We start from the raw sequence: 15,154 nt of genomic DNA on the forward strand, positions 1-15,154 counted from the left end.
TCCATTGCAGTGTGTAATGCAGTGTAGTTTTATATCCATCCCAGCAGCGCAAAAACTCAGGAATGACATTTTCTTAGAAATATAACTTTGCCATGCGCTTCTCCGAGCATACCCTTATAAGGCTAGGCCTATAGTATAGGCCAGGGCTACTCAACTCGTACCCTATGACGTCCAGAGCCTGCTGGTTTTCTGTTCTTCCATGATTATTAGTTACACCCACCTAGTGTCCCAAGTCTAAAATCAGTCCCTGATTAGAGGGAAGCAAATGAAAAAACGAGGTCCAGAGTTGAGTTTGAGGGAATATGCTATGGGTCATTTGATTGAGACCACACTCGGCGCAACTCATACTGCGCGTCTATCAGAGAATCAGGGATGAGCAGCAGCATCGGGCACACAGAGATATAATAAGCAACTAATTCTCAAACACTGAGCAATATGACATTTAAATCGATTACAAATTACATGACCCACCCCTGGACAATTTAAAAAAAAATACTCACTGAAATTGAAAAAGCATAACCCTCCCCCATTTTCCTCTGGGTAACAATTGTGTAAATTTCGACCGCTCCCTTACTAGTTGTTGTTTATGGCCATCACGTGAAAAATAATTACGTCTATTTAGCGGGAAATCTACATTTTGCCATAACGTTCAAGGGGTTTTAAGTAACTAAACATGCCAACATTTGCAATCTTGTTTATGACGGCACACCTTATGTCAACATTACATTTGTTGTGTGTAACAAAGCAGTGTTAAAAAAAGGTTATGCAATGCTTATGAAGCGTTGATACCCAGTATCCTGATACCCAGAATCCTCCTGCTTTTATCAACACTCTACAAGTTGGTGGACTATCATCGTGATTTAAGGGGTCCTGAGAAGAGCTTTGCAGCTGGTCCATCTAGCGGAAATCGCTCAATTCTGCCTCTTGGGCAAGATTCATGAGAATAAAACGTCAACTGGCCTGAGAAGAGGCCTTACTATGCACCATGATAGATTTCCCCAAAGAGTGGAGGGGGCGGTAAGGGCGGGAGCTCGTTTTTAATGGACAGGAGGAGGGAGAGGGAGGGAAAAAAGGGAAAGGACAAGAGCTATAAGACATCCCCCCCTTTAGTGATGGCTGACAGAACCTCCAGATTTTTTTCCCCCCAGGATACTTAGCAGGCTCTTCCCTCATTCCTTCTTTTATTGTTGAAAAAAATTCCAGTTGGGTATCAGGAGTGGGAGGCTCGGGAAGATGAAAAGAAAAGAAACACCGCTGAGCAGAAATGATGCTTCAGAACCTGCCTGGCACTAAGGTATTTAGACCCTGTGAGAAAATAGATTACAGATGGCTCCTAAAGTTGCAGGGCAAAATATCTCCAGTCTGGTGCACCTTGTATCCCTTATGGGTGCCAGCCAGATGGAATGATACCTTGCTGTTTTCACGTTCAAACGCAAATTCTACTCATAGCAAGTCATTGTAGTAGACAGGGTTCCAAAAGTGACTCAGAGGTATATGTTACTCAACACCTGGAATGACATATGGAGGGATGGGTACAACTCTATTGCACACAATTCCATAGCAAATCCAAAAGGATTATAACAAGCCAAAATGAGAGGACTAGAAATGCAAAAGTAAGGGAATGTATCATGCATTCCTGAGGGTCATATACTTTATACTTTAACTTTAAACCTCTGAGATTTTTGTTGGGATCTCAAAGTCATAAAAAATCATCACATTCTCTTGTGATTTACTGACCATTTGCAAGAATATTGGCGATTTTTACAACTTAATTAACAATGAAACATGTAAGGCGTAAAATCAAGCACTACTTCTTGCCAGGGTAAATAGCCAATTTTGCTAAAACTAGGCCTACGGTCCTCTGCATAACACGTAAAAAACCCATCTGTCTTCTAGACACACTAAGAGTTGGAGGTGCGCTGACATACGTCTTATACAGCAGTAAACTGAGTCGTTTCTCCCCACCAGCTGAAGGTTGTAATGACCCAGCCTACGTCACTTCACCCTGTTGCCTGGCTGCCTGACTAGCAGGCCCGTGGCGGGCGTCCCCCCCCCGCCCCCCCAAACCCACCTAGTCACCCCCCAGTCACCCCCGGTCACCCCCCGGTCACCCCGCCAGCTGTAAAATAAGCTGCTCCCGCTCGCCAACAGTGGGGGGTCAACGATGTGTCAACAATTCTCCATCGAGCCATGAGTCCTCACCAACCCCTTCTCTGTTTGCACCCCGAGCTCTGAAGGAGCCCCTATCCTCTTTGTTTGGAGAGCGCTATCCTCTTTGTTTGGAGAGCGCTCATTGAAGCTGGACAAAAGGGAGCCGCTGAGGTGGAGGGGCTGTGGGTGCTTACTAGCACACTGGATATCAACGCCACTACTATCCTCACTTGACAGAACCACTCACTTGTTTTTACGGAGCAACTGTTCTGCGGGTGATGTCATTGTGAGTTTAAGAGTTTAAGACTAAGAATAACATCTTGCTTTCGGTAGTGTTGGTGCCACAGGGATGTTCATGTGGAAGCATAGCGCCGCGTGGGTGTCACAGTTTGGCCGGGCGGCCCCTCTCCAAATCCCAACTCCTAACCCCTTGTGTGTGTTTACGCACTCCAGGGTTAAACATTTATATATCCCTCTAAACACGGTGTCAAACAACCACATCATTCCACTCTGTTGTGCATTAACATACAGACGACGACTTTGTCTTTTCCTCCGAGAGAGACAGAAAAAGCCCCCCAAAACATCCACAATAATGAATCTGGTCTAACCAAAAAGTGAGACCTTTCAGTAAACAACTTTCACCTCGTTTAGGGTGAAACCTCATCTGTGAGATCGTGAGGAACCAGACAGGTCTCAACGTTCTGGCGATATTTTCTCTTTAATGAGCAAGAAACCTCTGCCAGAAGCCATATGTCTGTCGCTTGTTAGAACCAGAGGTCAGGAACGAGTTGAGAAGTGAAGTGTTTTCTGAGGAGACACGTAGAGGCATTCCTTAACATGAACCCTGTGTCCCCCATAAAGTGGAACATTTACAAACAATCAAACAACTCCCAGCTACTTCTATTTACAACCGCTAGGTGTGGACTTCACGCTTAGACAAGCAGCCGAATAGACAAACGCACATTACACACACACACACAGCAAAATACAAGTCTCTGGGTCTCACTTTTTTGGGGGGGGTTTATCCTGGTGTAAATGTACATGTGTTTTCCCTGGCTGCGACTAAGGTTAAACATAAAAATGCTATTCTTGTCATACTTATAATGGTGCCATTAATAAACCCTATAAAGAGTGCTCTTAGGAGGTTGGGTTCTGCATGGTCGGGTTTATAACTTTTTATTGTGTGCAAATTCAACGAGTTTCCAGCTGCCACACATAGTCAATCCTTGGCTACACCTTTGCCTTCCAGAACACCTTAAGGTCATGTGACTTTACACCTGGCGGTGACACGGAATCCTCTTGTGGGTGACATAGAAAGGAACTAGACCACATCTTCGAAACAAACCCCTGGCGAATTGGTGAATGAGAGGAGTGAACGTGCATCAGCGCCTGTTGTTTTCTGCTCGTCAGCTCGAGTCATCATCAGGATTGGTAGAGTGACAAGACAGTCTCAGGTGTTTTTATATGTTTTTCCTTGTTGATTACTATGTTCCACCAGTGTGTCTGGAAATAGACAATGACCGGAATGTGTGGCCAAACAGGAAAGCACTATGCAAAAGACATTAGACTGTGACACAGCTGCATATCACTCTCCAGTACAGTCATGGTCATGGAGTGCTTTCAAGATAGGAAGCCCAGCGGTTAAGAGCGTTTGGACAGTAACCAGAAGGTTGTTGGTTCGAATCCCAGAGACGACTAAGAGAAAAATCAGTCAATGTGCCCCTGAACAAGGCACTTAACCTCAATTGCTTCGGTAAGTTGCTCTGGATAAGACCATCTGCTAAAATGACGTAAATGTCAAATGTAAGACAGGTAAACAAACAATGACAAAAACAATAGAACGGTGAGGTTATATGGTTCTTCGCAACAGTTGGATAGCAAGCAACAAACCAAAACTGAGGAGTGCCTACGCTGGGTTGAAGAGAGGAAAAAAAATATTTCATGGTTTTCTAACCTCGTGGAGGTTTTTGGTATCCGTCGACAGCGTGCCCCCTCTGAGAATGCAAAATAAACTATAGGTGAGCCCAGCCAAAGGAAATGAACATAAACCACATACACACACCTACACAATTTACAGTGAGAAGAAAAAGCATTCTGGAAAATTCTACATCTGCTTTCTCTGCAAACGTTCATATAAGTAACGGTATGATATTTTTTTATCTCCCTCAAATTTAAGAGTCACAACATGAGTCCGGTCTCCCGTGTGTGAATCGGCCGTATAAATCATGTAAAATGGTAATAGATTTTAGCATGGTCGATTGTCTCGCTTCCTATATCTCCAGCGGCTCGGCTAACTTCCTTTTCTCTCAGGCTCACTAGAGACTACACTAGAGGCGAAAGAAACGTACACCCATTTAGGCGAGGCGCTGGCTAGCGGAGTAGAACACTTGAAAAACTAAAGGAGAGCGGCACACTCTAGGAGCTCAGATGCAAAAGTGTAATAACCTAACAACCAACGTTTCGACAGAGAAGCTGTCTTCATCAGGGTATAATGACAAACACTGCGGGGTGACTAGTTTATATGGTGTCAAAGGACACACACAGGTGTCTGTAATCATGGCCGGGTGTGGCCTGATATCATTGGTTAATTCTCAGATATAAAAATAACATACCAAAAACATAAATGATAACATACGATCATAGATACAATTTGGTTACATAAGCCTACAAACATTATTTACAATGGATAGCAAAATCACAAGAATGGCTATAGATCAAAGTCTGCATATAGGAGCAAGGGTCTTTAAATTAAAGATCTAGGCAACCTCTCATTTTAACAATAAAATGTCGAGGTCATCCCCTCTCCTAGGGAGGGTGACGTGTTCGATGCCGATATAACGTAGGGACGAAATAGAGTGGTTTGCTTCCAAAAAGTGGGCCACAACTGGATAAGTCAAGTTTAGGGCCAGTCAGAAGGGAACAAAGCAATGAGACCACTAGCAAACACTTACTCCAGTCATTAGTAGTCACTTTCCATTGGTTTAGAAGAGCAGCCCGTTGCCTGGGACACAGCCATACAGAGCACAGACTGCCTGAGAAAACCAGAGAGATCCATGTCCAAGAAATATCAAAATTCACTTAACATAAGATTCCCTAGATGCTAGGCAGTCATATTACTCATGCCATGTCCATTTAGACCAGTGCTGCACAACTCCTGTCTGTAGTCAGGGTATATTAGTAGTACCTTCTCATTCATTCTAAACCTTGCCAGCGAACTAGCAGTCAAACTCATCAATTAGTAATACACAGCAAGACGCAACTCTCTACAGCCCCTGAAGACTAGAAATGTGCAACCCGTGGCCCATGGTTTGGACAAAGGCATTGTAGGCTATGCTTACTTGGTGGGTTGTGAACTGGCTGGGGAAGTCGTCATATACAGCCCTCTCCATTTGTCGACCTGGGTTTGCAGGTCAGCCATCTCATCTGATTACCATTAGGGAATTCTGCAGAATTGGAAAGGGAAGGAAACAAGTTCACATGGACATGTGTGACTGAGAACATCCTGTGTCTATAACTGCTGTTCCCAATTACATTAGCTATGTCTAAGATAACTGTTATGGGCACTATTTTGCTGTCACATAACTGAACTGACTGTCAATGGTATGACTGAGGAAGATAAACTGATCAAAGATAAGTTGTTAAAGAGGAGGCCCGAGCTCATTGAGGACAAATTGCTGTTACCTGTCACAGTGCTGGCTGTCAGTGTCCACTAGGGGGCAGCACAGGATCTGGGTGTGGCTCTCTGAGCCCTGTGAGCTCCACCTCAACTCCTCTACCTCCTTCTCCAACCGGTTCACCTGCTTCTCCTTTGACAGGCAGTCTTGGAGTCTGGAGGTTTTATTCAGATGTCAAATCTGGGGTTATGTACTTACTGTGTCCGTCCATCTGTCTGTCTGTGCTACATAACCAATGACAACAGAGTGATGGGTAGAGCATAGCTACCTCTTGACGGAGCACATCCAGTAGCGCTGCTGTTCACGGCCACTCAAACTTCACAGCGGCCTACTGGATCTTCCTCAGGCTGCCCTCGATTTCCCGCTGCAGTTCCTGCACCTTCCTCTAGTTGGCGCTGCACAATTTGTCATTGTCGTGCTGCAGTTCCTGACATTTCCTCTAATGGGTGCTGCGCAACTCCTCCATCTCCTGAGTGCTGGCGCCGTAGCGGCACTGAAGCGCTTTCAGCTCCCATATCTTACTATCGGACAAAAACACATTAAGAGTGTTAAAAGTGAACTTATTAAAACCTCTATGGGATCGGTTTCTCCCCCCCCCTCCCCCCGCGGACGGTTGAGCTAACGTAGGCTAAAGTGATTAGCATGTGGTTCTAAGTGTTAAAAGTGAATTTATTACGGTGCTACTTGCATTTAGAGATGTTTCTAATATGTGGTGTTAAAAAAAATCCATTTTGCAGCATCCTTCCTGAATGTTGCATGAACAGCCAATATATCCAACCAACATGTTACCCCCCTGCTGACGTGATTTTCTTGCACTATCAATCATGAAAACATTCTTTTTTAGAAAGACTATGATTCCCCAGTTTATCTTTCACGGGGAAAAAATGAATTTCAGCTCTAGGAAGGCTTTTGAGCTGAGCTCATGTGACACTCCCCTCTCTCCATCATCCCCATAGTGCCAGAGTACCGCTGGAGTCACGATGTGATAACGTATTCTGATCGTCAGCCAACTTTCCAAACGGGGGATTCAAAGTCAGCGAATTACGGCACAGCATGCTTAAGGGCGTGTGTGTTTTCGCTGACTTAGAATCACAAATTCAAACTCAAATGTTTTTCTTTGACGTGTGACAATATGACTAGCTGGAGACATGTTCGACATGTTTTTAAAACAGTGGGGTACGGCTTCACTTTGTGTTTGCAGGAGATGGTAATCAAAAGTTAGGAGTTTCATACATTTTTATGTGTCTTTGCTGAGACTGGCTTCACTACATTATGTCCATTTGTACAGCTGGCTTAATACTGCTGCCATTTAAAAAAAAAAATAGTATGTCTTATGTGTTAAACATTCAGGGGGGTTGGGTACACACACACACAGCCATTTTACTTGCCATTTCCCACAGTGCAGAGCCGTGTAGGCCTACCTGTACAGCTGCGCTTGAAGGCCCCTTCGTAAGTGCAGCCCTTTGCAGGGCCTCAGTATGCAGCTCCTCCACCAGGCCTTCCAGGTGCACCTTCAAGCTCTGCCAGTGCCATAGCTCCGAGTGGACCTGTTCCAGCTGTAGGCCCAGCAGTGCAGCGTCTCTGGAGCTCTCTTACACCACAAGATGCACCCGTTGCTGCAAGAACACAACCAGATCCTTGGTGAGGGCCACATAAACCACGCAGACAGAAAGACAAGAACACAAAAGATATGTATTCAACACATGCTATGGTAAAGACTCTTTCAGAAATGGGAGGAATGTTCATGACATTTCCCTTTATTGCACCATTAGTATTCACGTCATCCACTAGAGAGATTCTGGAGATGTTACCAGAGTATTTTCCATAAACACCTATAGATAAAGGTGGCTAGCGAGCCCATACTTGATAGTTGAAAATAATTCAGATTTGACAGGAATGTGTCAAGGCATTTTGTATAGCTTTTATTGCATCGGAATGTATTGTTTTTTGCATTGAGATTCTACGTTTTGCCAATTGAAGGTAGACCCTTAGAAAGATATACTAAAAGTAAATGATTCCTTATCCATGCAATTAAGATCACTTTATTCGTCAATTGTACACAATGTCGAACCTGTTCATGATAAATCCTGTAGAGCAGTTGGTCATGTTTGAACATTAGCTATGTTGATCTGCTCCTGTTGGCAGAGCTGTCCGGACAGAGCCTCCGGCTCATTCTGCAGGCTCCTCTCTCTCACTGGCCACCAGGCATTCCTCCTCCAGCACTGCCATACCGAAAGAAGACGACCCTGTGAATGGAATTCTTGTCTCCCCCTTAACCACCATCCCTCCACATCAGAGGACAACTTTCTCTTACGTATTCAAATGATTCTCTCAGTCACTGTACAGTAGGTTTGGAATTTGAACACTGTAAAATGTGATAGGATATACAGGATCGGTACATCCGAACATCACACCTGCGGGACAGGTACAGGATGGCAACAACAACTGCCCGAGGTACACCAGGAACGCACAATCCCTCCATCAGTGCTCAGGCTGTCAGCAATAGGCTGAGAGGCTGGACTGAGGGCTTGTAGGCCTGTTGTAAAGCAGGTCCTCGAAAATAAAAGAGAGCCGCACACTCTAGGAGCTCAGATGCAAAAATTCAATGACCAACGTTTCGACAGCCAAGCTGTCTTCATCAGGGTAAAGCAGGTCCTCACCAGACATCACCGGCAACAACGTCGCCTATGGGCAAAAACCCGCAGTCACTGGACCAGACAGGACTGGCAAAAAGTGCTCTTTACTGACGAGTCTCGGTTTTGTCTCACCAGGGGTGATGGTCGGATTCTCATTTATCGTCAAGGGAATGAGCGTTACACCGAGGCCTGTACTCTGGAGCGGGATCGATTTGGAGGTGGAGGGTTCGTCATGGTCTGTGGAGGTGTGTCACAGCATCATCGGACTAAGCTTGTTGTCATTGCAGGCAATCTCAACGCTGTGGGTTACAGGGAAGACATCCTCCTCCCTCATGTGGTACCATTCCTGCAGGCTCATCCTGACATGACCCTCCAGCATGACAATGCCACCAGCCATACTGCTAGTTCTGTGCGTGATTTCCTGCAAGACAGTAATGTCAGTATTCTACCATGGCCAGCGAAGAGCCCGGATCTCAATCCCATTTTGCATGTCTGGAACCTGTTAGATCGGAGGGTGAGGGCTAGGGCCATTCCCCCCAGATGTCTGGGAACTTGCAGGTGCCTTGGTGGAAGAGTGGGGTAACATCTCACAGCAAGAACTGGCAAAACTGGTGCAGTCCATGAGGAGGAGATGCACTGCAGTACTTAATGCAGTTGGTGGCCACAAGAGATACTGTTACTTTTGATTCTGACCCCCCTTTGTTCAGGGACACATTATTCCATTTCTGTTAGTCACATGTCTGTGGAACTTGTTCAGTTTAATGTTTCAGTTGTTGAATCTTGTTATGTTCATACAAATATTTACACATGTTAAGTTTGCTTTAAATAAACGCAGTTGACAGTGAGAGGAAGTTTATTTTATGCTGAGTTTATATATGAATCAGCTTATGTATTGCTTTGTTTCATGTGTCTGTTCCTTGCCAGGTGGGGGAGACAAAGCACAGCTAATCCTCATTTGTTAGTACTTGATTACCTGCTTCCATGTGAGGTTAATAAACGTCAATCACTACCTTACATCACACATGTGTGGAACGTATCAAATAAACTGTTTAAAGTCAATGGTTGGATCCTTGTGACATCGGAAGGTTCAGTAGTCAAGAAAGAACCATTAAATATTGAGGCTCTTCAAAAGTCTCATACCGAATGCAACTAGGACATGTTGATATTTTGAGTTTGATGAACAATTAATTCAATGACAAGATGTTCAAAAATTGCATTTATTTAGAAAAGAAAACCACCATGCTGACTTCTGCCTCCGAACACAAAACTCGTAGATAGAAAATGGCAATTGGACATCTACACAGTGTCTGCTAAAACAAATAAATAAAATATTTCAGGTCTGTGAAACAACATATCTTTCATAAAAGAAATCAGAAACAAACCCATCCCATGATTAGAATGACCTGATTCAGCAGTTTGTTTGTTTTGAATTATATTGGAATTTGTTGGACATTTGTCAGACTTTCACTATGCAGTACTCGGTCTTTTACAATCATTTTGTGATTTAAAACCGTATGGATTACCTTGGGTGTCCAAAAACTGTAGATATACCATCAGTGCATTGCTGTAGGCATAAATGTACAGTATCAGTCAAAAGTTTGGACACACCTACTCATTCAAGGGTTTTTCTTAATTTTTGACTATTTTCTACACTGTAGAATAATAGTGAAGACATCACAACTACAAAATAACACATATGGAATCATGAAGTAACCAAAAAAAGTGTTTCTTTGAGATTCTTGCCTTGATGACAGGTTTGCACATTCTTGCATTCTCTCATCCAGCTTCATGAGGAATGCTTTTCCAACAGTCTTGATGGAGTTCCCACATATGCTGAGCACTTGTTGGCTGCTTTTCCTTCACTCTCTGGTCCAACTCATCCCAAATCATCTCAATTGGGTTGAGGTCGGGTGATTGTGGAGGCCAGGTCATCTGATGCAGCACTCCATTGCTCTCCTTGGTCAAATAGCCCTTACACAGCCTGGAGGTGTGTTTTGGGTCATTGTCCTGCTGAAAAAAAACAAATTATTGTCCCACAAAGGGCAAACCAGATGGGATGGCGTATCGCTGTAGAATGCTGTGGTAGAAATGCTGGTTAAGTGTGCCTTGAATTCTAAATTAATCGCAGACAGTGTCACAAGCAAAGCAACCCCACACCATCGCTCCTACACTGTGCTTAACGGTGGGGACCACACATGCGGAGATCACCCGTTCACCTACTCGTGTCTCACAAAGACACAGAGGTTGGAACCAAAAATCTCAAAATTGGACTCATCAGACCAATGGACAGATTTCCACTGGTCTAATGTCCATTACTCATGTTTCTTGGGCCAAGCACATCTCATCTTCTTATTGGTGTCCTTTAGTAGTGGTTTATTTGCAGTAAATCGACCATGAAGACCTGATTCACGCAGTCTCCTCTGAACAGTCAATGTTTTGATGTGTCTGTTATTTGAACCATGTGAAGAATTTATTTGGGCTGCAATTTCTAAGACTGGTCACTCGAATGAACTTATCCTCTACAGCAGAGGTAGCTGATTCTACCTTTCCAGTTTCATTGTAGCACTTGATGTTTTTTGCAACTGCAATTGAAGAAACATTCAAAGTTCTTGAAATTTTTCAGATTGACATGACGGACTGTCATTTCTCTTTGCCTATTCGAGCTGGTCTTGCCATAATATGGACTTGTGTCTTTTACCAAATAGGTCTATCTTCTGTATGCCAACCCTACCTTTTCACAACACAACTGTTTGGCTCAAACACATTAAGAAGGAAAGAAATTCCACAAATAAGGCACACCTGTTAATTGAAATGCATTCCAGGTGACTACCTCGTGAAGCTGGTTGAGAGAATGCCAAGTGTGCAAAGCTGTCATCAATGCAAAGGGTGGATACTTTGAAGAATCTCAAATATATTTATTTGTTTAACATTTTTTTGGTTACTACATGATTCCATGTGTTATTTCATAGTTTTGATGTCTTCACTATTATTCTACAATGTAGAAAACAGTACAAATAAAAGAAAAACCCTTGAATGAGTAGGTGTGTCCAAACTTTTGACTTGTACTGTATATTTGATTATTTGTTTTGATGTATGGAAAGTTCTAGTTTCAATTTGACTTACATAAAAGGATAACAAAAACGCCAAATGCCATTTGCTGTGACATTACCTTTGTTAATTAAGGTAATAAATATTATTTAAAAGTTCAGCTAAACTCAAAAAGGTGCAAAGGTTGTTTTCATTATGATACAATTAATACAATCACTATCTTCACTGAGGTTGTGGTCTCTGGAAGACTGGAAATAACAAGGACAAACTGAGTGACACAAAGAGATAACCGATTCATGAGCGCTTCCAGTTATATCTGGAATATTTGTCTCTCCAGAGACCACTTTTCACAAAGATAACTGCTCCTCCCGCAAAATAAAAGAAATAGATCATAAACACTCAATCCTTCCACCCAGATGAACAAACCAGTGCAGATGGGGTGACAGCTGCTTAATACCTTGGTTAGCTAGGACTAATTCAGTTAAATGTAACAAACTCCAAAGCTGCAGCACACTGTTCACTGAGACCTTTAACTAATGACAAACTACACTGGGAGAATGTATGGTATCAGCACACCCAATGCAGGCATACAAAAAACACATTCAAAACTAGTTTTGGCCTATACGGCGAGCTCATTTCCTTCAACAAGAGGACGCGAGTACATTTTAGTGCAGCTATACAAAATATAGGCCAAAACGGGATGTGACTCTGTAAACACTAGGGTTCGTCCACATTTATCTTTGAACCATAATTACAGTGCAGCCTTTGTTTCCTACTCCAGGTATAGAAACCAATAGAACACCTGGTAAATCCAGGCCTAGCAGTATTACCCATGGTTATAAGTAGCCTAGATCTTAAATTGGCCATGATTCCACCGGCTAGCCCTAATCCTGGGCTGTCTAACGAAGGTTTTTGATGATTTCTAAACCTTGCTCCAACAAATCGATGCCGACTTTGTTTTAGAGAGAAAAGACGACACTGGGTTACAATGATTTCTAGACATTTTTCAAAAAGGAACCGAATATGCTACACTAGGCTAAACAACAAAGCACAAGAGGCCAGTATCAAATGAACGTATTTGAATAGCTGAGTCATTAGAATTGATCACTGCAATAGGTGACAGTGCATTGTATAATGTATTATATCAATGTACGCTGTATGTACGTTAGTATTGAAAGGTTTCAATCTGAGAGACTAAAGCTCACAGCTTTCAATATGCTCTTCAAAAACAACACATACTCCATACAAAGTATCCTGTGCTGTCTGCACTTGGAGGGAGAAACTTTCCTCAAGACTGACCAGCACGCTATTGTACACCGTCAATCCCAAAGGAGTAACAACATTTGTCAGTTAGATATCTTTGTCACAGGAAAAGCTTCCACCTTTCAGACAATCCCAATCCCTCCCATAGGTCAATCTGAGTCCAGGTTTACATTAAGTTTGACATTTTTACAGATAAGATAGACTTTTAGATTTCAACATTATAAAGATTTTGATTCTCAAAAGATAAGCCTGTACGGTACATGAATGGAGAAGACTCAAACATGGAGCAAACAAAAAGTACATATGAAAGTCAGCACATCCACCTGAAGTCAGTCTGACGTTCCGCATGACAGTTAAATCAAATTATTGCACTGGTTTAATGTGTCTGTGGATGGGCGGTCATAAATATACAACAAACAACAATAATAGTAATCATAATGACAATAATAATAACAATTCTAGTAATATAAACAGTTCAGACTTAGTCCCCCACCTCACGCTCCCAATTTTACCACTGCTGCCAACTAAAGTCGTCGTTTGATCCGAAGACCAAGAAGAATCCCAGAATGGTTGCGAAGATCACTACATTGCCTGTTAACACAAGCGCACATGCTCCCCAGGCAATCTGTAAACAACAAACATGAATAATTCAGTCCGCACATTACAAAATTCTGCATTGCACACTTTCAATCTGTAGTTTGGACTGAGCAAAACAAAGTCCTTTTTAAAGTGTTATTTAGTAATGGAGCATGTATTGTTATTACACAAATGGTAGCCTATAAGATTTAAAAGGAATGGTCCTTATTCCATTTGTGTAAAAAGAAAAATGCATGCAAATAGAAAGCAATTACTTTAACAGTAAAGCTAACGCAATGTTGTAACTGCACAGGTATAAGTGCAAAGTGTTGCCAAACACCACTTAGCCTACACATGCAAAAATCCCAAAAATGTGTACTTACAACATCGGCTCTGGCGAAAATTATTGGCAGGCCGAAAGCTGAAACCACTATGCCTGTTGTGAGAAATAAAGCCAGCTCTTTGCAGGCGTTGCTTGCCGAGTCTGTGTCGTCAACAATTCTCCGGGAGATGCCGTAAGGGATTGGGGCGAGGATGTAGAAGAAGAGGAGGAACAAGGGCCAGTATTTACTGTGAAGAGAGAAGTTCCCAGCAGTTATGACTGGAAGAATACTACATTTGGGCGGCATCATATTACAAAGGCCTGCATCATGACAGTCGGGTTGAATATGATGGATACTTACTCATACACTGGAAGGGCACATCCTAGCATCAGGAACATGAGTCCAATGGCCCCACCAAAGGACAGGCTGATCAGAGCTGGAAAGGAGTGGTAAAGAAACTAAGCAGCTGTGTGTGTAAGACTAAGGTCATAATTGATCATCTAACCGTTGGCCTAATGCTTGGGTGAGGGGATGCTGATTATTTTCAGCTACCATTTATTATGTGAATTGGTGGCTATGCGCTATTATTATCGTTTGATTTGTAAACATGCAGGATGTTATTTAGCTAATAGCTAGCTAGCTGGTGAGGATTGAGACAATGCTATAGCTAGCTAGTTGGTGAGGAGAGACAATGCAATTGCTGTCGAAGTATAGCTAATCTTAGCTTGAAGTCATCGTTGCATAGTTAGCGCTAACTAAGAATGCTATCAAGCTAGCATTCTTAGTTAGCGCTATCGTCATTGCCTGGCTTGACATAACAACCAATCAATAACAATACAGATTTGGCCGGAAGGCAAATATCGTTTCTAACGTGGATTTCATTGATTCAGAATGGCAATCATTAGCTAGCTAGCTTAGTTGACCATTCGAAACTACGCTACCAGAACTAGCCTGGTGCCAAGCTAGCTAACAATAGCTATACTGATTCATCTCTCGTTGATATGTAGCTAGCTGAGCGGCAAAATATTTATTTAGATAGTTAGCTAGCTACACCACTATTTGTCGGCCTGTCAAAGCTAGTAGACTTTAGCTTAGCCGGCTAACTAGCTAGTACTCAGTTGTTAGCTTAATAGCTAGCAGCACATGCACCCTTTCAGCGTTTATATATGTGTGTGTGACTTATTACTTTTGTTGCAATCCAGTTAATGTATTATCTTAAAGTATGATAGTAACTTCCTCACCTTTAATTCCGGCCATTTCTGTAAGACATAAAGTTGTCACACAGTCCACGACAACAACACACCCTTGCTACTGGATCAAACAGTCCGTGCAAACGATTTCAAAGAGCTGTCTGTAGCTAGCATCGCGCATGCGCGAAACCCGTCACCCAAAACAAGAAATGTGTCTTTGACTAAATAGACAATAATCAATTTATCGCAGACAAAATCATCTGACTTATGCATTTGTATGCTTAAACCCCACC

At 42.8% G+C, this 15,154-nt stretch overlaps 1 protein-coding gene across 1 annotated transcript; it reads right to left on the reverse strand.

The window, feature by feature from the left end:
- Positions 1-13,130: 13,130 nt before the first annotated feature.
- LOC112256293 (leptin receptor overlapping transcript-like 1) lies at positions 13,131-15,075 on the reverse strand. Its single transcript, XM_024429440.2, has 4 exons — positions 14,913-15,075; positions 14,032-14,107; positions 13,732-13,918; positions 13,131-13,397 (listed from the first exon to the last, which is right to left on the reverse strand). The coding sequence occupies exons 1-4, from the start codon at positions 14,926-14,928 to the stop codon at positions 13,281-13,283; spliced, it is 396 nt and encodes a 131-aa protein (XP_024285208.1). The 5' UTR covers positions 14,929-15,075; the 3' UTR covers positions 13,131-13,280.
- Positions 15,076-15,154: the final 79 nt, after the last annotated feature.

This window comes from Oncorhynchus tshawytscha, linkage group LG08 (genome assembly GCF_018296145.1).
Source record: "Oncorhynchus tshawytscha isolate Ot180627B linkage group LG08, Otsh_v2.0, whole genome shotgun sequence".
In the NCBI taxonomy this organism is placed as follows: domain Eukaryota; kingdom Metazoa; phylum Chordata; class Actinopteri; order Salmoniformes; family Salmonidae; genus Oncorhynchus; species Oncorhynchus tshawytscha.

What these genes read in the sequence shown, in the direction of transcription:
- LOC112256293 (XM_024429440.2), bottom strand. An exon ending in TGTGCCCTTCCAGTGTATGA is followed by an intron (nt 13,919 to 14,031) that starts GTAAGTATCCAT and finishes CTCTCTTCACAG; the next exon opens with TAAATACTGGCCCTTGTTCC. An exon ending in TTTTCGCCAGAGCCGATGTT is followed by an intron (nt 13,398 to 13,731) that starts GTAAGTACACAT and finishes TGTTGTTTACAG; the next exon opens with ATTGCCTGGGGAGCATGTGC.